This window comes from Gallus gallus, chromosome 4, assembly GCF_016699485.2.
Source record: "Gallus gallus isolate bGalGal1 chromosome 4, bGalGal1.mat.broiler.GRCg7b, whole genome shotgun sequence".
Taxonomy (NCBI): Eukaryota; Metazoa; Chordata; class Aves; order Galliformes; family Phasianidae; genus Gallus; species Gallus gallus.
In genome coordinates this window covers 62,517,127-62,538,506 of record NC_052535.1, presented here as the reverse complement: position 1 = coordinate 62,538,506, position 21,380 = coordinate 62,517,127, and the positions used below count along the sequence as shown (strand labels likewise).

The window sequence follows — 21,380 nt, the reverse complement described above, 5'->3', positions numbered from 1 at the left end:
ATCAATCAGCTTGAATATGCCCTGGAATTAATGCAGATGGGCTGCTGTCTCGTAGTGCTAGTATTGTGCTTCTCCATAGGTACCAGTATGTGGGGCCCTGTCAGCATTACATCTCTGACCTAGTCTGTGCGTGAGAAGTGAATGTGGACCTAAGGAGGCACATAAGAATTGCAGTTACAGCAGTTTTGCAGATGATATGATGGAAAATAAATGCTCTTCAAGCAGAAGAGAGGCCATGGACATTTCCTGTGCATACTTACTTATATATTGCACATCTTTTCTGAGCCATCATCTCCACGGCTCACTTTCTTTAAAACAAAGGGTGATAACGTTTTCAGAATCGGATACTTGTGGTATTGTAGTTGTTTAAAAGTGGAAATAACCTTAGCAATAGCAACACCAGCCATAAAGCAGCTTCTCCTGAGCAGGCTTCTGGGAATGTCTTTGCTATAGCAGGCTGGAATGAAGCTGACTTCACAGTGTACTTTTGCTCCCGTCAGCCACATTGATCAGAGCCAGACACGCACCTGCAGGGCCACCTGTGAGGCGGCAGAGATGCAGCCTGCACAGCTCCCACCTGTGCCCGCTGACCCAGCACGTTCATGACTCTGCAGGCCGAAGACAACCTGCAGTCGGTGCGAGTCGTACGTGGCAGAGGTGAGCTACCCGGCGCGCGACCCACTCCTTCCCTCAGCGAAGAGCCCTTCGCCGCCCGCTGCGGGCAGCCCGTGGCCGAGGCCCCCGCTCCCTGCACCGGCGGGCTCCTCCCCGCCCCGAAGCCGCCGCCGCGCCTGCCCCGCCTCAGCCCGGCGCTCCGGCCGCTCTCACCATGCGGCTCTGGGTGCTGCTCAGCCTGCTGCTGCTGCAGGAGACGCTGCCGCACGGTGAGCCGCCGCGACCCCCTCCGCGCTGCCATCGGCGGGCCCCTCCCGGCCTCCCCCGCCTCGCGCTCCGCCGCCCCCGCCCGCCATGTCGGGGGCTGGCGGCCATCTCGGGGTGAGGGGGCTCCCGTCCTGCGTGGCGGGGTCGGGCGGGCTGCGTCCCGCTGGCTGCCAGCGAACCGGTGTCTCTGGCAGGGGATGCGGTTTGTTCGGGGCAGGGAGCTGGGGTGGAGGTGGCGGGAGGCGTCGCCGAGGACAGCCGCAGCTCCTCCGCTCTCTGCCCCTCCGCTGCCTCTTCGTCCCTCTCAGACACGTCGCTCGAAGCCGGTGCTCGAGTCTCTGCCGCCTGTCCTGAGGAGGGTTGGCGCTGCGCTTGGTGCTCGATTTCATAACAACAATAATGTCACTTAGGAGTGAAAGAATACCACTTCAGACCCCGAGACGTTTCTCTGCGCCGCTAGGAAGAGCTCTTGTCCCAGCCCGGGAGAAGCGGGGTTTGTCTCCCACCCCACAGCCTGTGAGGGGCACTCGGTGCAGCTCGGAGTTGGGTTGCGTTTGGTGCTGGCGGTGGAGGACGGATCAAGGGGTGCTTCGTGTCTGTCAGGGACGAGTTGTGACTCTCTATTATTCTAATTCCTGTGGGTTCTGTGTGCGGTTGGTCTCAGTAGGAAGGATGGAGCTTTGTTCTTATCTCAGCATCACGTTGTGATGAGTTCCTGGCAGGGAAGGGGTTAGCTTTTGGATGGGGAAGGAAGCTCCTAACCAAGCCTTGGCTTATTTAGACTTTGACATCAAGAGAACTTAGATAATTCCCTACAATTCATGATGTGGCTCCAGCCAGTGGCTTATCCTCTTATGATGCTGCCAGCTGTTTTGTGATTGGTGGGGTGTGATGGAGAGGGAAAAGCAGGCACTGTCTCCTTCTGCTGCCATTTGCAGTATGTTGTCAAGGAAAGCTCTGGGAGCAAGGTCAGGGCCTGGGGCAGGCTGTGTGAAACTGGGGGTCTGCAGTGAGGTCTGGGCTCAGGGGTGCACGGGGAAAGGAAAAAAAAAAAGTAACTCCCTCAAGTGGCCCAGAGAATATGGGCAAAAATTACTGTAAGGACATAAAAAGTACTTCACCCTGAAAGCTGTTAAATGCTGTCTGGGGAGGCTGTAGAGTCTCAGGTGTGCGAGACAGTCAGAACACCCAGAGCAACCAGGTTGGGGTAGGGAGGGGCTTCCAGGAGTCCTTTCCAGCGTAGTTTTTCTTAGGACTGTTTGTAAAGGAACAGACAAGGAGTTGCTGTACTAGTATGGTGTAGAAGAGGATTTTGATTTAAAGATCTGTAGGTGTACGTTGCCACATCAAGAAAAGTTTTTTCTATTTGAGAAATAGGCAACAAAAACCCAGAATGAGAAATGGGTTGCAACTTGTGCTAAAGGTTCTCCAGGCTTGCTTTCTTGGCTCATCTGCTTTATAGTGAGGTTTAGCTGTGTGCTTCCAGCTGTGTCATCCAGAGACTCATCTATGTGAGCAAGTAATGTGGTATGTTTAATTTATTCAAGTTCCAACACGGCATTCTGATTTCAGAATAGCACTCCTGACTTAGCTTATGATGGCTTATGAACAGTGAGATGTGTTCCTCCAGATTGTCTGTGTTATCAGTACGGGTGCTGAGTTGGATGACAGCTTTTCTGTAGATCATCAGTGTCCAGCCCTTTGACTTGCCTGCACCACGTTGAGTGAAGAGGAATTGTCTTGGGCCATGTGTAAAATACATAGTAGGCTTAATGTATATAATGTATGTTTTTTTTTTTTAATTAAAATAAAAAAAGGCAAAGGTTTTTTTTTTTCTTTTCAGTCTTGAGACCTGTTGTCAAATTCCCTTATCAAAATGGAAAGCACAGCTACATGTTTTTCGCTGTTCACAGGACTGTGTTTAGCCGATGGATCAAAATGCATACACTTGTTTGCTGTAAATCTGGCTAGCACTGCACCTACCCCATGCCCTGGTTTCAGCTCAGTGTTAACAGTGCACTGATGTTAGACTGCTGCTGAGCGATGGTTGTGTGCTGCCATGCTGGTGTGGGGCAGGCAGGGCTGGGCTGCATGCTGCCTCTGGGCTGGATGTGCCTGCTTCTAGAGTGTTACAAGCAGAGCTGTGTCCAGCCTGTTCCATTCTCTTAATTATGGTCACAGAGGCTAACTCTCATCCTAGTCTTGGGGATAAAGATTATTGTTCATACAACCTGCTGCTTGATTTTCTTCAAGGAAGTATTCACTGGTAGTAATGTGAGTTGAAATCTCTCTGATGCTGCCAAGATGTAGCATGGGACCTGCCCTGTGAAATGGGTATGTCTGGTGGGTGGGGAATGCGATTGCTCTGCTTTCAAGGTTTCTCAGTGGATGCTTGAAGACCACCATGGACATTCTCTAGCTGTAACCCAGGCAGCTGTGAAGCTGGAAGAGCGTGTGTGGATGTAGGTGATGCCTCAGGTCAACGCCGGATACACTTTAGCATTCTGTGACTAATAATTGTGTGGTAATTTTTGTGCGTGGTGTTTATAAGAACAAGAGGGTAAGAAATGTTGAAGAATAGGGTGAGCTAAATCCTTTGAGCCAGGAGAAGAAGTGCAGTGTGGCATGTTTCTATGACATAGTAATAATAGTAACATGCCCCCTTGTCTCCTGCATAGGCATGAAGGGTTAGCTAGGGATCTGGAGAGTTCCGCTGCAGAGGAAATGGATGCAGTGCATCTGGGAGTCGCTATTTGGAGCACATCAGAGGTAGAAGGGAAGAATTTTCTCAGTGTTTTCCTACTAAGTCTTATTTTTTTCCTTTATCTTGTTTTTTAAATAAGAAATACCTTTATTTACTTGGGCAAAAGTCTAGTGAGAGTGTGAAGTACCCCAAATGTGGCGTATTCCCATGCCTGTGTAAATGAACTAGTTGAGTTTGTTCCTTTCCTGGGAAAGTCCTGTAGTTTGGGTGCATGAATGGAGAACTGTGGTAGGAGAGCTGGGAAGGAGCATGGCCGTGGCTTGTGTGGAAGGTCACATCTCTGGGGGGTGCAGAAGAGAGGCAACGCTTCAGCATGGGAAGGCAAAATCCCCTGTGATGATGGTGCTTCCTGAAATGTCCTGCTGTCACCTGTAGGGAAATGACAGGTCAGAAAGGTAGAGTCTCAGTGCACTGGGGAGAGTGGAATAGGAGGAAAGTGTTTCTCTAGTTCCCAGTGAGCCTGAACATGTGGAACAGAGGGAGCCTGTGTGGAAAGGAAAAGCTTCATCTAAAGAAAATTAAAACCAGGCTTCTGGCATTCAGAATTGGAACGCTCTCACAGGCAGGCCTTTAACAGTTTCATAGCAGCTGCGTCAGGTGGTGTGGAAGAGGACTGCATTTCTCTGAGATGGTGTTGTGAGGACAGGGTATCCTCAAACGCATGTAGGGATTGAGGTTGGCAGAACAGTGTGGTAATGGCATCTTGACAAATAGTCTGATTTAATTAGGGTTAAAATAAGGAGACAGAAACAAAGCTTGTGTGTTTCCAGAAGTGCAGCGGGGAAATGGAATGGATGGCTTGGAATGGAAATGCTTATCTGGGGCCTTAAACACCAGGACACAAATAGTGCAGGGAAGAGGAAGGAGCCTGCCCTGAGGGAGAAGCGGCAGCTTCTTTTGAAGAATGCTGTAGTCCCAAATGTGGTACCTGGTGAGCTTTGTCAGTAAAAGCCATCTGAACCAAGATAGCGGCATTATGAAGGAAGAACAGTGTGGTGTGGCCAAGGGGATGGCTGACTACTAGGGGAAAAGGAGAAACAAGGACCGCGGATAGCAGCACAAGAGTTGCCGACTGGTGCAGGCTGGCTTGTGTGCATTGAGGTGTGATGCTGAGTGTCGTCGGCCAGATGCCACAAGTGGTGGGCTCTTAGGGCAGCTGCTTGGAGAAGAACAGCAGCTTCTGACTTGCTCCTGAGCAGTGCTGACGATTGGATGCAGATGTTGCTTTAGAGCAGCCAGACTGTAGTTTTAATATTCTTGCAGGAATAATAAAAGCCAAAGAACAAACTGTCGCATTTAATTTGAGAAGGGGGAATAACGTAAGATGAGGAGTCTTCTTAACTCACATCTGAGTTAAATATAAAAACCAGAATAGGGCAGACAAAAAGGTTGAGAAACAGCTTGCAAAAAGGGATAAAAAGCAACCATAAATCCTGTTCTTCTCCTGATGTGCTGGAGTAGGGCAGGAGGAGACAGCCATGAGCTTTGTGAGGCCCATGGGAATGGGCCGCTACAGAAACTAAAGCTGTAAATTACGCAGCTAATTGTCTGTATGTATCCATGCTCTCTGTGGAGGTGGCTGGGGACGTTTTACTGGAAACACAATGAACACAAACTGGAAAGTGCAGTATCTTACTGAGCACTGGAATAGCATCTCTGAGGCAGAGTCTTTTCTCTGTGGAGGAATCATTAGAGGACGTCTCTCATTAATGTGCCAAGAAAGTTGCTTCAGAGCAAATCAACAAAGCACATGATTTTCAACGTGTTCATAAATCTACTTAAAAGCAAAAAACAAAAATCTGTCGGTAAAGACTTTCAGAAGGATCTCCAAATTCTAAAACTGGGAATTGAAATTTTGTGTTGGAAGACACAAACAAAAGAATGACTCTCATATTGTAAGCAGATGGATGGGTTACTGCTTAGGAATTACTACATAGAGGTTGTTACTTGGTAGGTTGATCTTGAAGTTACTCTGGATAATTCTAGACAAAGGCAGCTCCCAGTGGTTGAAGTGCTTTCTGGGAAAGCAGTAAGCCATTTAGCTAGGAACAAAGACATCACCAGTTGTACATCAGTGGTGTGACTCTATGTTGAACCTAGTGTACAGCCTGCTTTTGTCTTCTTTCCTTTACATAAAGGTGATGAAATTGAACTGTTTTTCATATATGTGGGTTCCATACAAAGAACAACTAAATGGAGTAGGGGAGTCCAGAAGGGATTTGTTTGAAGCATGCTGCCATGATGCAAAGGCACAGGTGCTGCCAATAGTGCAGTCAGTACCAGCTGTAACCCGTGCTTATCAGCATACAGTGAGGCTGGCTTTAATTCCATAGTGGGCTTTTTTGTTTGATTCGTATGATAAAATGCCAGAGTACTTATATGGAAAAACTGTATTCAGTGCGAGTTAGCTGTCAGGCACAGGCCAAAAGGGTGAAACAAGGGTTGTGCATGCTTAGGAAATGTTTATTCACACAAACATGTATGTATAGGAGTAACTCAGAAGTGATCCTCACTCTCCTCTGCCCAGCACCCAGCTGAGACCCTGAGAGATGCAATTCTGTTGTGACATATTTGAGTTGTTTTTTCTTGCTTTCCTCTCAGAAGCATTTTGCAGAAATGCTTTTTGGAAGGGGCTTGCATGTGACAAAAGGAATCTTTATTCACTACTTAATCATTGGTTAGCTTTGCTGCAACACTTCAGCTGCATTGAGGGGTTCCAGAATTCATTGGTTTGAAAAGATGATTTTCAGTCACCATAAATGTTCAGCCCGGAGACAGCTGAAATCCCTGTTAAAAATTATGCTTCGAATTCTAGCTTTGTGTGAATCAGATTGAGATAGCTCACTTTTCTTTTGCTTTGTTTTAAAAGGCTGCTGTTGCCTCTGGCAAGTAATGGAATCTCTTCTGTTTCTGTTTCTATCTGCTCAGTAAAGGTAAATGGCCATTATAGAGATGTGATGTATTAGATACTACTTTCAGGTGACTTAAATACTATTTGTAATCTCATTAGTACTTATCACAAAAGAAAAACAAACCTGTGTTGTTACTAGCGTTGTAAAAATCACCATTAGGTTCCATACTTCCCAATTCTTTTTCCCACATCTCTCTTACAGCAGCACAGCATATTAAAAGGTTATACGGGACTGATGGGTGTGTAACATATGTATGAAGATAGGGCACTTGTGTAACGCTGCAGAGTAAATGGCTGTGATATGAGGTAGCACAGACAAAAGTAACTGGAGAGAAAAATACTGTATTCCTTTCCCTTCTCATCTGTGAAGTCCTCATGCCTTACATATTTGCCTGTTTATGTGACCTATAAGTAGATTTTCCACATGTTGTTGAAAGCTCTTTTTTTCTGTCCAAGGAAATGAGTCATGTCAGAGACTGCAGAAACTTATGGAAATTAACTCTTTCTCCTTTTTTCTGAATCCTTTATAGGAAGAACAGAATATTGGTTATTCTCTGTGGGAATAAGGAAAAAATATTTGCAAGAAGGCTTTTTTCCCTGATTGGTAACACTGCTGCCTTTTTCTTATTTTACCAGTTATTGGACAGTCTGCAAAAAGTAAGCGTCCGAAAGAACCAGGGGAAAACAAAATCAAGCCTATCAACAAGAAAGTAAAACCCAAAGGCCTAAAAATGAAGGAAAGGGAACCTGTTGACTCTTCCTCCAAGTCCCAGTCCATACTGATGCAGGTAATGGATAAAGGCCGTTTCCAGAAGCTGACTGCCACTTTAAGCCTGTCTGCAGGACAAAGCATAGAACTGCGATGTAAGGGGAGTAATGTGACTTGGAGCTATCCTTCATACTTGGACACCTTTAAAGACTCCAGGCTAAGGTAAGCTATTTTTCCATATTGTGGGGGGGGGGAAAAAGTGTTTACAAGCAAGGTGTTCCATGTAGCAGTTACTTGTCTGTAACAAAGGATAAGCATCTTTCAGTCTTCCTGTTACTGCCCTGTGATGTACACTGGGGAAGAGTCTTGTTACATGTGAACTGGATTTCCTTCAGATGAATCTAAAATGGTCCAGGGGGACACCGGTGTGTTGCAGCCACTAACAGAGAGTCACATAAGAGTGAGGCTGAAGTAAAACCCTGAAAATGTGTGAGGGTGGTTGTCAGGTACTGACTGACAGTGCTGATGCTCTACAGAGACCTGGTGCTGTTGGGATGTTGCTAATGTAGATATCAGCTGAGACAAAAAGATTAATTTCCTGAAGAGGTTAAAACCCATGTCTCTCAGCTGGCAAAACAGAAAATATACCAAGCACCACTCTAAGGAGCAAGGGGGGTTAGTCTTTCCCTCTTCTATCTAAGTTTTGCTTGAGTGCAGGGGGAGTTGCAGGATTCACAGTGCAGAAGTGTTACAGAGTTTAATGCTGTGAATAGGTAGTCACCTTCAGTTTAGGAAGGCTTTTTCTTTTGTCTAGTGACATCTTAATGGATACTGCATATGTAGTTGTGAGAGTAGGAGGAGGATCTAAGGACTTTCTCCCTCTCTCTGCCCCATCAGGTGAGTGTTCCATTGATCTAAAATCTTCAAAACTGCCTTCCCAGTTCTCAAGCATAGTACACGCATATCTAAGTCTAGATTGAATGTAATAGTTTCTTTCTGTATTTGGAAGAGGAAGGACTTATAAAGGAGTTCAGGGATGTCTACCACTAGTGCTTATTTTGCCAAAAGAAGAGCTTGTTTTCCCTGCTTGTTTTGTGGAGATTTATGTTTGAGTATCATCGAAGGACAAGCTGTTGAGAGACTGAGGAGCACCGTGAATGATGCCCTAAGAAAGAGCTGTAGAGAGACTTTCTTACATTATTAGTTAAGAGCAGAGGTATTAGCGTGAGGAAAGTCCTATTGTCCTTGTGTTCCTAAATTAAGTAAAAGTCTGTGGGCTCTTTGTAAGTAGCCAAGGTTATCTGAATGTCTGTGACGCATTCCCCTTCCTTACAATCATGAAGATACCTTAAAGTCACAGTCAGTTAATTACTTTCCACTTCTCTTTTCAAAGAATAGAGTTCAAAATTGAAGGTATACCCCATGGTCTGTAACATATCCCTTTGAAATCCATGAGCTGATTTGCTTGTTTCCTGACACCTAAGGAGTTCCAGAATAAATTGGCTGAATAAACCTCTGTAGTGCGAGGCTTCTATAAATTATAACAACAAGCCTGTTTCTGCTAAGGGCTTATCATGGCAGTATCTCTCAAAAGATCTTCTGGCTGATTTGAACAACTGTGTTTTCATTTACATCAAATATTTTATTCAAAATATATTTGATATATATTTAATATATTTTATTTGATAGGACAGGGGGGAATGGCTTTAAACTAAAAGGAAGTGGATTTAGGTTGGATGCGAGGGAGGAATTTTTAACTCAGAGTGGTGAGGCAGTGGCACAACTGCCCTGTGGTGCCCCATCCCCGGAGGCACTCAAGGCCGGGTTGGATGGGGCCCTGCACAGCCTGAGCTCCTGGGGGGCAGTCTTGCCTAAGGCATGGGGTTGGAACTAGTTGGTCTGTAAGGCCTCCAACCTAAGCCCTTCTATGATACTATTCCAGTAGGTGGCACACGTCAGCCGCAGTACGGGCCTGGCCTTTTTGGCAGACCAAATTGGAGTGCGCAAAATCCTACTGAAAGGGAGTGCACGCGTGTGGTGGTAGTTCCCATTTTGAAGCCCATCTCACCCTTAGGAGGTGTGCATATAGGCAACTCGCTTGCACTGGGCTACATATATGGTCCTGTAGACTTCCAGGTCTTAGTGTTAACATTTGGCATTGAGGAAGGCAAGAAGTATTCACTGTTCTTAGAGAGGAATCTGAATGTTGCTTCATTACTTGTCTTGCCTGCCTGTTCTTCTCTTGTACTATTCTGGCCATGGAAATGGGGTAAAAGAATTAAGGAAGGATACACGTTTTCTAGTTTTATAATCTGTTACTTTGCAGTTTGAAGTAGCTTGTTTTCTAAGTGAACTGGCAGTAGAAAGCATCATTAACAAAGTTATCATCTTTCGAGAGGAGCTTAGACCTTTCTTTCTGTGAGGCAGAAGAAGCCTGTAAAGTCCACAGTGGTGATGGTGTGTATCTCTGTTGGCCACAGACTTGGGCAGCTGCTGATGCTGAAGATGCTGAGGTCTGCTGCTTTGGGATAATTTTGTGTTTTGATTTGTAACTACTTAAATTTAGCATCCAGGTAATGCATTTCCTATGGATGGTTACAAGAAGAGGTAGGGATAAAAGCCACGTTTTCCTCTATGCCATGCTGATTGTGTCTTTATCTCACTGGTATGAAAAGTAAAAGATTGCAGCTTGGAGGGCAGTGGCTTTTCTAAGAAGAAAGAGGTTGTCTTTCCAAAAGCTATTTTTGTAATACTCATGGCTGTGGTTTCTTCGAGTTTCTTTTTGCAGGTGTACTTTACAACTTTGTACATAAAGTGGTTTTGTTTGGCACTGTTGGAGAGTGTGAGTTTTTAATAGGTCTCTGGTTGCTGACATGTCACCAAATTACCATGTGGGGCTTCCTCAGGAAAGAGGCTGAGTGGAAGTAGGAGGAGGACTCTTTGGTTGTTTCTTATCTCGAGTAGGAATCCTCTTTTCTATCCTACCTGGAGGATGCACACTAAGACTTTGCTTTGGAGACTGTAGCAAGCAATGCAGCTCTAGGGAGAGAGCGAAATTGTGTAGATCTGTCTGGTAAGTTGGGGGCACCCACCAGCTTGCTTCAGAACTGGCTTATTATCTGCAGTGCTGCCCCACCCTGTGCAGCAAGAATACATCCTCTTGTCTGGAAGGTTTGTGTGCCAGCTGAGCCATGCAGCCAAAATGAGATGGCTGCAGTGCTGTATGGTGGTACGTAGTAGATCAGTGACTGCAGGCCCAACCAGAAACTGCACCTGCGGTGTGTGAGAAGGATCAAAACCAGAAAGGAATGAAGAAAAAGAAGGGCAGGCATATTTTCACTTCCTTCTGTTTGAGAGCAAAAAGCTTCTTTAGACAAAGATGGTCTGGCGTCAGTCTGTGCAGTGCCTGATTAGAGCATGGGCCTCTCCCATCTCAAAACATGGCTGTATTTATTGCTGAATTTCATCTGGTAGATAAATCTTTGTTGAGTAGAACTGCTGCAGTGGAAGAACTGGGGCAGAGGTGGGTATGTATTGCACGCATATTGGCACACAGGCAGGAGTGCTTTCATAGGTATTGAGGAAATAGAATGTTGTACAGGGCAGAACTGAGCTGCTGTGAATTAAGACAGGCTCACTGGCTAAGTGGTTTGTTATCTGTGTCTAACCAAGTGTCACTCAATTGCATGTGCTCTGAAGTCTGTAAGCTGTCAGGTTTTTCTTCTTGCCTTAAGCAGTAAGGGTGTTCTGTCCCTCTCCTTGTGTTTTAGATAGCTCCATTGTGGCAGTACCAGTGCAGCTGCTCGAGTTTGCTAGATGCTCTGAAGTGAGGCTATGCACACTATATGCTGTTTTCCTTTAGCTTTTTCTAGCTTCTAAACTTGGCACAGCTTTTCTGGCAAAGGTCTTTTGAACTTAAAATAACTGAAGCTTAATAAGGTGAGTTTATGGAAAAGGATTTGGAAGGTTTGTGCTTTTTTTTTCTTTGAATGGTCTCAAAATGTTTCTGTATAGAGTGTTTTTACTTTCTGGTATGTAAAGCATAGCAAAACTTTGGCTTTTGAGAAAAATTTCTCACCATTTAAAATACTAATGAAATGAAAGCTATCCTAGAAATGCAGATCGGTTGATGAATTTGCCATTTACAGCTTACTTCATGTAGTCTGTTTTGTCTGCTTAGCACGGCCGTGTCACAAGCCTCAACATTTCCACTCTTTCAGTTGCCAGGTTATGTTAGTGCATGTTTGTGGAAGTACCTCACTGGGCTATTTCCATTGATTACTGGATAGCTTGTTCCCAGTTAAGTAGAACACACTGTACAATAATCAATTAACTCTGACCTTGTTTTTCTCTTTTTTGTCTGTTGGGATTTCAAGCCATAGTTCAGTGGCTGCATTAATGGTTGGAGGCTAAATGTTCTAGCCTAATGGGTTCTCTGTACTGCTGATGTTAGTGCTCACAAAATATATTGTGGCAGAGTAGCCATGGAGCTTATGAAATGTGAGCCGTGGATCTAAATAATCAGAGAGACTAGGACACGTTTCAGGTCTCTTCTTCTTGAGTATTACACACAGGATCTCCTGTGCAGTTAGGAATTTGTCAATATTTACTGAAAACCTGAAGAAGTTAGTAATGTAAGGTGCATGTATTAAGAATGAAAATGTTACTTTTCCCGTTTTTCAAACTGTGGAATCAGATGAGGTCATGTAGGACAAGCAGCGCATTGGCAAGTAGGAAGTGTGTTTTGCCTGTTTCTTTAGGCAGCTCTCAAAACTGCTATGTGATGGATGAGTGTAAAAAGCCTGAAGGCCTGAGTGGGAAAAGGTCATTCTCACCCTGTTTGGGTTGCTTACTTGGTGTGTTTTAATTTCTAAGCTCCCAGCCTTGGCTGAAGGCTGACTGTTGGGTTATGCGAGCCTTGGCTAACGCATACCAGCTGTGAGTGCAGTCTCCTAGCGGAGTGCCCAGGGAGCTGGAAATGTCAGGAGCTGTGTGTAGCTGAAAGCAGCGGCCTCTTTAGTTAAGTGCATGTGAGCAGTTAATGGGAGGCTGCCCACAACTGAGATGTAGGCTAAGAGGTCTGCAATAATGCTGCAGTAACGCAGTAACAAGGTGGTTTGGAGGAGAAACCACCTTTTTGCCTTTAAAGCTTGCTAATCCCCCAAGTAAAGGATTCAGTATGTCCTGCATGTGCCTTAAAAAATAACTGCCGCATTAACAGAAAGAAATAGGAGGATGGTAAGGAGAGAGAGAGCTCACAGGTTAGTAAGAGCACAGGAGCTGCTGGGAATTCATGCAAGCTGTGTCTGGGCCCAGCCTGAAACACTGAAAAGGAGTTTGCTATTAAATGCCTAAAACTGGAAAAATCTCTCCTGACTTGGTTACAATAGAACTGACTGTAGAATTCAGTGCCATGCAAAGGAGAGCAAGAGACCTTTGTGTTCTGGCCATGCTACCATGTAAAAGCAGGTGGTTGAAAATAACTTTTTTACAGGTTGAGGCTGCAGCGAAATGGATCATTGTCAGGACATGTCTGTCCTGACAGGGTCCTCAGACCACTCGCACTGTGGGACTGATGCTTCTGCAGTCTATCAGACAGCAGCGTAGCACATGCAGGGGGGTTGAAACTCGATGGTCGTTATGGTCCTTTTCAACCCAGGCCATTCTATGATGCTATGATGCTATGCTACAAACTCTGACGTTACCTGTGTGCATGAGCCAGGAGAGCAAACATAAATAAGAATGACACTGTGCCTACTGAATTTCATAGTTAGACCCTTAGAAACACAGCTGTTATCTGCACATACAGATCAGTTTACAACTTCAATCCAATGAGAGACGTTTATGGAGAAGGAGGAAAAGGTGGCTGAGTTTTTTTATGTAGTTGCCTCATGATACTGCCAGCATACTTCCAGCAGTACCCATACCGTGTTCTGAAGTAGCCAAGGGATGAAGAGGAAACACAGTGACAGGGTTGAAATGAGATGGAGTGGGTCAGAGGAGGAGGCAAGTACAAAATGAGTTGAGATTGAAGGTCTTTGTGATGGGTGTGCAGATGGAAAGCTGGACCGCTGTGTTAAAGACAGGGAAGTGTTGGTGCTGAAAAAAGGCATAAATCATTGAACAAACTGTCATTAAAGTGACTGCTGCTCACCAGTGGTGAAATATACTACTGAAGCAGTGCTGCAGCTGAAGTAAATGGCATCAGGAAAGGAATGCAATTCATGTGGCTTGACTTGGAGTGTGAAAATAAGGGACATATTTGGACAACTGAAACAACATAAACACATTGTCTAGGGCAATCACAGCCCATTTTCAAAACAGGGATTCTGGAATGAATTCAGGAGTTAACTGTACGTGATGAAAGCTTACCAATGCTCATGAGTGGAGTTGAAATCAAAAAACCGTTCATGTGCAGATCTTTGCTGGGACAAAGGGGGGGGGTTGCAACACAACTCTGTAGGAGAGAAATGTGTCTGTTGCAGAACAGGAATAAAAAAAAAAATGAAAACTATAAATGATCTGACAAAAACGTGCAAGGAAACACACGTGTGTGCTTGTCTCTGCCTTTTGTTTTTCTTCACTCCAGTATAAAGCAGTTGGACAGGTATGGTCAACTGATCCTTACAAACTCCACTGCAGCAGACACAGGTGAATATAGCTGCTGGCTTCAGCTGTGCAATGGTAACAAATGCAGGAAGGATGAGACAAAAACAGGTTCAACGTACATCTTCTTCACAGGTAATTAATTATTTTGGGGATTATTAATGTATAACATTGTGGAAATATATTTGCTAGTAAGGAATAAGTCTATATCAAATCTTTCACTGTAAGATGTTCTTCCCCACAATTTTAGGTTTTTTAAATAGCAAATGTTATGGAAGAAAGTGCTGGTGAAGTTTGCAGACAGTTGCTTGCTTTGTGTGATTTGTGAGTCTGTTTTCCCTATGGATTATGCTAAATGCATACCTGAGATAATGTATAATACAGTGGAATCAAATACCTCTCTAAACATACTGACGTGCTGAGAACCTCCTACAGAATGAATCCAAAGAATGGTTAACTTCTGAAAATGTCTTGATAAACAAAATAACAAAACAAGTCTTCTACACAGTTATGACATTCAGGTGACCCCACGTACTCTCTCCTGCCCCCAGTATATTTCCAGTTACCTGCACCTAATTTAAAATCTTGGCCTCATTGATCTTGGTGAAGACACAAATTCTCCCCAGCATCTGTGTAGCATGTTGAGAGGCAAAACAACCTGCATAGGTGCATTGCCCTGCAGCCTGAAATCAGCTGTAGCCCCAACACAATGGGGGTGGAGTCATCATAGAGTCGATAACTGTGTGCAGTTTACTGCTGCTTGGTGCAAAAGAGTGGAAATCAAATGGTTAATTTGTTCTAATGGAAATACTTCTCAGTGGTAAAGAAACCTTTGCTGCGTTATTAGAGATAACGCATTCTTAGCTAGTGAATATTCCAGTCCAAACGTTAAGATAGGATTGTTTGCAATAGGTTTTGGAGCTAAATAAGACTATGAGGCTGTACTGAAGCCATTTATCAGAAGTGCTTCATGTTCCAAGGATACATTCCTTCAAAAAGGCTGAAATAAACTTCTCAGTCAAGTTACTGTGGTAAATGCTTAAGCTAGAAAGAGGAAATTCAACTTCATAAGGAGCATATCAAATATGGAAGAACTCTATCGGTGTCTGTCTAAAAGCACTAAATATTTCAGTTACTTGGCAAAGAAGTAAATAAAATTTATTTAAAATCATATGTATTAAAAGGCTATAACTGCTCCAAATATCTTTCTAATAGTGCTTATCTTGCCTTGTGTGTTTTTTTTTGTGTGTGTTACGCTTTAAAAGTGGACAAGTGAACAAAAGTAGATCCAATGAATGGATATTTACTGAAAAAGAACTCAAGCTTTTCTTAAGATGGAGACATCTGACTACAGCAAAGACCATTTTGATTCTCTTTTCTATTTAATGTTTTTTTTAATGCAAGCTGTGTAAATGCACACTCAGATTAGAAAAGTGTTCTTTTTGTGTGTGTATTTGAAGCAAAAAGCTTTGCGTTCATTTTTAATGTTGCCCATTTTCTCTTCTTGCTGCTAAGCCAATGTCTAAACGTTATCCTAACTATTTCATCTCTTTTGCGTAGATAAAGAGGAACTTTTTGTACCTACTCCCAGTTATTTTGAGATTGTCTACCTGAACCCAGATAAACCTGCTGTCATCCCATGCCGCGTCACTACTCCTCTAGCAAAAGTTACTCTACACAGGGAATTTCCAGCAGAAGAAATTGAAACAGATGAAACTAATATTATTTATGATGCAAAGAAGGGCTTTGTCTACCAGCACCCTACTTCCGATCATAAAGGTATTGTCTACTGCAAAGCAGAGTCACAGGGAGCACCTCAGATTTCCATCAAGTATCACCTACTCTATGTGGAAGGTAAGGTGATGTTTCCTATATACTTTCCTCTATACTTACATCAGCTCCTGTTTCTTCTGCTGGCATTAGAAAACAAGTTTTAAAAACTGGATTTGTAAAATGAGTGAAGTAGTCATTGCATTTTGAAATCTTCATTAAAACTGTATGTGATAAAATCTTATTGGTATGAGCTTGAGCAGCTTCCCAGCGTAGGGTGGAAAGTTGCAGATACACATCATTTACCTGTCTCATTAGGCAAGCTGATGCACAGCTTCCCTCTTGACTACGTTTTATCAATAATTTCATGTCAGAAAGTGACCAATTTCCCGTTTCCTAATACTGTTCTGTCAGTTCCCAGGGGCCCACCCTCAGCCACAATTGTGGCATCACCCAGTAGAGCCAAAGTCAGTGATGGTATCCACGTAGCCTGCACTGTCCTTGGGGAGCCAGATGTAGACGTGAACTTCAGCTGGCAGTACCCAGGGCAAGAGGTAAGAGATGTCTGGCTTGGCTGAAATGCTTTTTGTTCTTCATAAGGGCAGTACTTTGGCTGCTAGTCACTGTCTAGATTTGGAGTGAAGGTTCTTTCCACTTGTGGTGTCTGCCTCTTGCTAGCACAGGCATGCTGTCAGGAGGAGGCAGCACATCATTTTTAAACTTCAGCCCTTTTCCCTTTCAGGGAAAGCCCTGAGAACCTAGAAGCTGCACAGAAATGAAGCTTGAGAAGTATACCAGTGTTAGCAAAAGTCACGTTCAGCAGAGCTCACCCCCTGCCTCAGGTTTCTGTCCCAGAGACAGTTGACCTCTGGCAGCATTTGCAAAGAAAAGTCTGGTCAAAGCCCAGCCGGTGTCAGGAAGTGCAGCTAGGGCACGCCATAACACCTTGCTGATGCCTCTGCAGTTGATCCATGGCTTGGGCACATGAATCATCACAGCCCAGAATCTTTAGGCTGAGTAGCTGCCCACATCCAGAAGCACAGAGAACCACTTCTGTTCAGACTCGTCTCTGCTGCTGTTGATATTAAGCAGGCTGGGAGCAGGAGAAGGACTGCTGGAAGATAGAAATCTTCACCAGAGGAAAAGGATCTTGTAGGACCCGAGGGATCACAGTGTACTCCATTTGCTTGCCTTCCTGGTGCTGTGTTGTCGAGAAACGATACAGAACTTGCTAATGAGGCCTTGGTATCAGCACTGGTGTCCCTGAGCCAGCCTAGAATTACGTTGTATGGCAGTGGAGGTAATCGCTTAAGTGAGTGAATGGAGCTCAGTGCTTGAGGGAAAATTCAAATCTAAAGCCCCTGGAGATTGCTGTAGCCAGCAGGGTAGAGGCTGTAGCATTCCCTCTGCCATAGGAAGGTGTGTGCCTTTTCAGGGGAGAAAAGTGGTGAGAGCTCAGGTGAGCACAGAAGAGGTTGGAACAGTTGGTGAGGGTACTGGGCACGTAGAACCAGTTTTCTAATCCTTGCTTAGATATTATAGGTATTTGGAGGATTTAAGCAGTTACTAATGTACACTCCCTATTCAACCCTTTCCTTTGAAAGAAGGACAACTGCTGTCGGTTAGAGGCTTGGAACTAAGAGCATGGATTGGGTGACCTGGGGAGCAAGGGTGAGGTGGAATGTGGGAGGAGTTTGGCAGAAGAGTCCCTGTGTCTGGAGTCCATTTGAAGTTAGGAAGGAAAGAGACAGCATCTAAATAACCAGAGAAACTTGCAGCTGGTGGAGTAAAAAGAAAAATGCTGGGGAAAACTGAAATGCCTCCAGGTCCAGGGAAACGATGAGCAATAGTTCTGTGTGGTTTTTTGTTTTTTATTATTCAATTTTTAGCTAAACACCCACTGCCATCCTCTGTATTCAGTCTCTAGCATTATGTTGAGTGAAATGTAGCAACAGATTGCAGTGTTTGTGGCCGTCAGGGGGGAGCTTTTATTTCTGAGAGTCTTCATAGCAGTTTACTCTCTTGGACAGGGAAGAGAAGGAATTCCCCTGCTGCTCACATGAGCTTTGTTGGCTGATTTTTTTTTTTTTAATTTTTTAATATATATATATTTTTTGTCAACTTCCTTTGACTTTGTATCTTAAACCATAGTAACGGGCTATGAACCCATTTTTCATCCTTGGTAACTGAGAGTAATTAGAGTACAAACAACTGAAGGAATTTGAGGCTCAGCCTGGCCTCCTAAAACTCTGTACCTTGTCAGTGTGTACCCCTTGCTGCTTTTGCTTCTTTCTCAGCTGAACGGCCGTCCAGGTGTGGTTGCTGGCTGCTCCTGGCCCAGTGGTTCTACGGAACATTATGCAGAGCTGGCACGTGCTGCAGCAATGCCTTTCCAGCCCTGGTGCAGTACAGACAGCTAAACATGCGAATTACCTCTTGTTTGCTCTAGATACTGTGCTCACGGTGCAGGGCACGTGTGCTATCAGTAGAGGACTGCACCTTCCCCCTGTACCCATGTACAGGGGTTGAGAGACAGACTTTGGCCATGCAGCCTGGAGCAGTTCTGTGTGCTGATCCACTGCTGGGAACAGCTTCAGCTGTGCCTGGGTAAAAGGGGGGAAAAGTGTTGCTTGAGTTTCTGCCCCAGCAAAATGAATGGCAGAGCAGCAGCACTTTATACTTGTTGCAGACTTTTCTTAGTACGGCAGTACTCACATAGCGCAAAAGAAATACTCTGAGAAATGTTCTCAGTTCCATCCCTCTGTTTCTTTTTAAGAGAGTTCCTGCAGTAATTCACTGCTCAGTTACTGCATCTCATCTCATTCCTGTACCTCTCCCTCCTACTTTTCCTCTCAGATGTTTTTTCTCTTGCCCCTCCCTGGTGATTGCATTTGCCTGCTGGGAATGCGTACTGATCCACTCCTTCATATGCTTCCCTGAAACTGTCTTCAAAGCAGAAGGCAGTTACTATGAGAAAAGCTGGGCCAACGGCAGCCCAGCCAGGCAAACAGAATCTGCCTTGCGTGGCATTTACCTTCACTTTTAGTATGGTCAGGGAAGTTCCCCTTGCTGTATTCAAGAACTAGCTTAGCCTTGAATTTCAGTGTGCAGCAGTACTTGGTTTTCAGACTGGAAACAGGAGGCTACTGCTTTGCTAAACATTATTTTTAAATTTTGTTTGGTTTTTCTTTTTCTAAGGGTAGCCATTGCTAGCTCTAAACATTGGTCACTGGCCAGGTAAAGCCTGACTGCGCGTTGTGAGCCATCCCTAAGCTCCACCAGGACCAACAGCTTTTCCTATGCTGGTCATATTGTGAGTTCAAGATTGTAGCTTTGACTCCAGATAAGTGTTTAACTTACTATTTGCTGCTATTAGCTTCAGCCTTGTAGATCCATATTGATAAATGGCTAACCTGCCTATTTCATTAAGCACAAGGAGATGGTTTCCAAGCAGAAGGCTTTTTCTCACCAGTTTTATCCACAGCATTTGTGTAGGGCAAACCAGCATGGATAAACTTGCTGCCATGAGTGATGGAGGCTGGAAGGAAAGGCTTTAGTGGCTCTTTAGGCCAGCTGCTCTTCTACATTCCTTTGCAAATGTGAAGGTAAGATAAACAGTCCAAAAGGGAATTCACGTGTAGAAGAAATGTTCTGTTGTGAACAGAAGGAAAAGCATTTTTAAGGTATATTTCTAAGTATCCTCATACATAGTTTTGGCTTTGAAGTTGTACACAATTCTTTTGTAAAATATAGCATGAGAACGAATGGAGAAGCAGCTGTGAATTGTTGTTTCATTTGTATGTTATTTCATACAGCGTTTCTGAAACTAGAGGAAGAGGAATTAGTTACATAATGTCATTCAAAGCTACTCTGACTATCTGACTTCTTGCCTGGGAGTTTGACTAAGTATGCTTGGCTTTATTTCTTTCCTCTTTAAGCAGCTGGAGAGGCCTGTGATCATACAGAACTTCTGGAGACTGATAAACAGAGGCACTGGACACACCACAAGAATCTCAAAGAGTGTTCTCATTATTGAGGATTTTGAAGCCAGAGATGCTGGAAACTATATCTGTATAGCTCAGAACCTACAAGGAACAACAACAGTGGCAACTAGAGTTGAACTAAACTAATGGAAAGGCTTCTGGATTCATAATGAACTGTACGTTGCTTTGCATTTTAACCATTCTCGGTTTTTTTTGTTAATCTTTAAATGAGATTTTCACTAGAATGCCAGGCCAAAACAAGGTGCCTTACAGCTGGCTGTAATCAGTTGTGAGTTAGAAACACTATAAATATACTACTAAGTTTAATACTATAAAGTGTAATCCACTCGAAGCCTGAACATGCATCTGGCTTAGTGTACTTGGGAACAGATGCTCTCGCATTTTCCTTCGCATGTGGCTTTTTTCCTCCACCTCTCTCACAGGGCTCACCTGCCCGATGGTTTGTGCCTTTTTCCTCCTTGAAAACTCAGAGGATTTTTAATATCTTCAGAAACCCATCAGTGCAGGTGCATCTCTTCTGGTGCTGTGCAATATACAATGTAGAGTACTGTACATGTTTAAAAAAACAAAGCAAAAACCCACTAAAAATTGTGGTAGAAGTAGCCAATAGCAGTCTTTTTTAAAAACAATTAAATTTCTTAACGTTATACAACTCAGTGCGTGTGTTCATTTCCTATAGATGGATGGATGGATGCACACAAAATTCTCAGTCTTGGGAGAAGATGAGTAATAGATGTGATTTATGATACCAGAGAGCGTCTCCAGAGACTTGCAAAGGAGTCACTTTGGTAGATGCTGTTGCATCCTTAGAGCTCAGGATGTTGTTCGCTTACACTGCATTCTTCAACAGATGCAGCAACGCGGTGTTATTCCTTGCTAAAGTAAAAACTTGCATTTATTTATATGGTATCATTTACAGACTAAATAACAATTATAAAGTAATGATGCTTGATTACACAGCAGATCTTTCCTCAAGTTAATAATTTCAACTTAACTGTGTTACTTTACTGAGGAAGAAAGGTGTTTGATTCACACAAAACAGTATCAGGATAGATAAGCAATTGCTTCTCACCATGGACTGCCACTACAAGGAAAGAACCCTTCCAAGAGAAAGGTAAGTTCCTCAATCCCAACACTGTTGGGCATTTCAGCAATAGTTCCCCCCCCCCCAAAGGCTCAAGTATGGGATCCATGTCTTAATGCAAGCAATTGTATTTACAAGGCATGTGGAAAAACAGCTTATTCTGAACATGAGGAACCTAACCAGGAGCCAGTGCCTTGCTTACATGCTTCTATACATCTCAGCCTGCCTTCAAATAGTATTCCTAAAGAGTTTATTTGGTGCTGGCTTGAAGCAATCCCTTTGCTCCAGGTAATTCAAACCTGTGAGCAAATGTATACAGCACTGCTTTGCGTGGTGACATCTGTAAGTACAGCTAACATAAGGAAGGGCAGTGTATCTATCCATCAAGTCAGGAATCTGATTAGTACTGTAACTAACAAAAGCAGTGAACAAACTTGCTGAAAGTTTCTTCTTTAGAGTGCAGGAACCTAAAACAGTGAACTAATATGATGTCAATGAAAGCCTGAAATGGCTGTGCAAGGTCTCCTGAAATTGAAAGGCTGCAGAGGGAACACACCCCATTATCCATAACACTGTTGTCCTATGGGAGTAAGGTAACTACAAAAAATAATACGCCAAGCAATTGGACCAACTTAGAGTGCATAAGAAGC

At 44.0% G+C, this 21,380-nt stretch overlaps 1 protein-coding gene across 7 annotated transcripts; it reads left to right on the top strand.

Moving 5' to 3' along the window:
• Positions 1 to 502: 502 nt before the first annotated feature.
• PDGFRL (platelet derived growth factor receptor like) lies at positions 503 to 20,293 on the top strand. 7 transcript variants are annotated; one of them, XM_025149825.3, is made up of 6 exons: positions 503 to 657; positions 7,194 to 7,488; positions 13,856 to 14,007; positions 15,433 to 15,726; positions 16,057 to 16,196; positions 19,584 to 20,293. In XM_025149825.3, exons 1-6 carry the CDS (start codon positions 603 to 605, stop codon positions 19,770 to 19,772), a joined length of 1,125 nt encoding a protein of 374 aa, XP_025005593.1. In that variant the 5' UTR covers positions 503 to 602; the 3' UTR covers positions 19,773 to 20,293. The 7 variants fall into 7 exon arrangements, with proteins under 7 accessions (XP_025005593.1, XP_004936056.1, XP_046796328.1 ...); XM_004935999.5 differs by having other exon boundaries at positions 19,581 to 20,293; XM_046940372.1 differs by having other exon boundaries at positions 582 to 996.
• Positions 20,294 to 21,380: the final 1,087 nt, after the last annotated feature.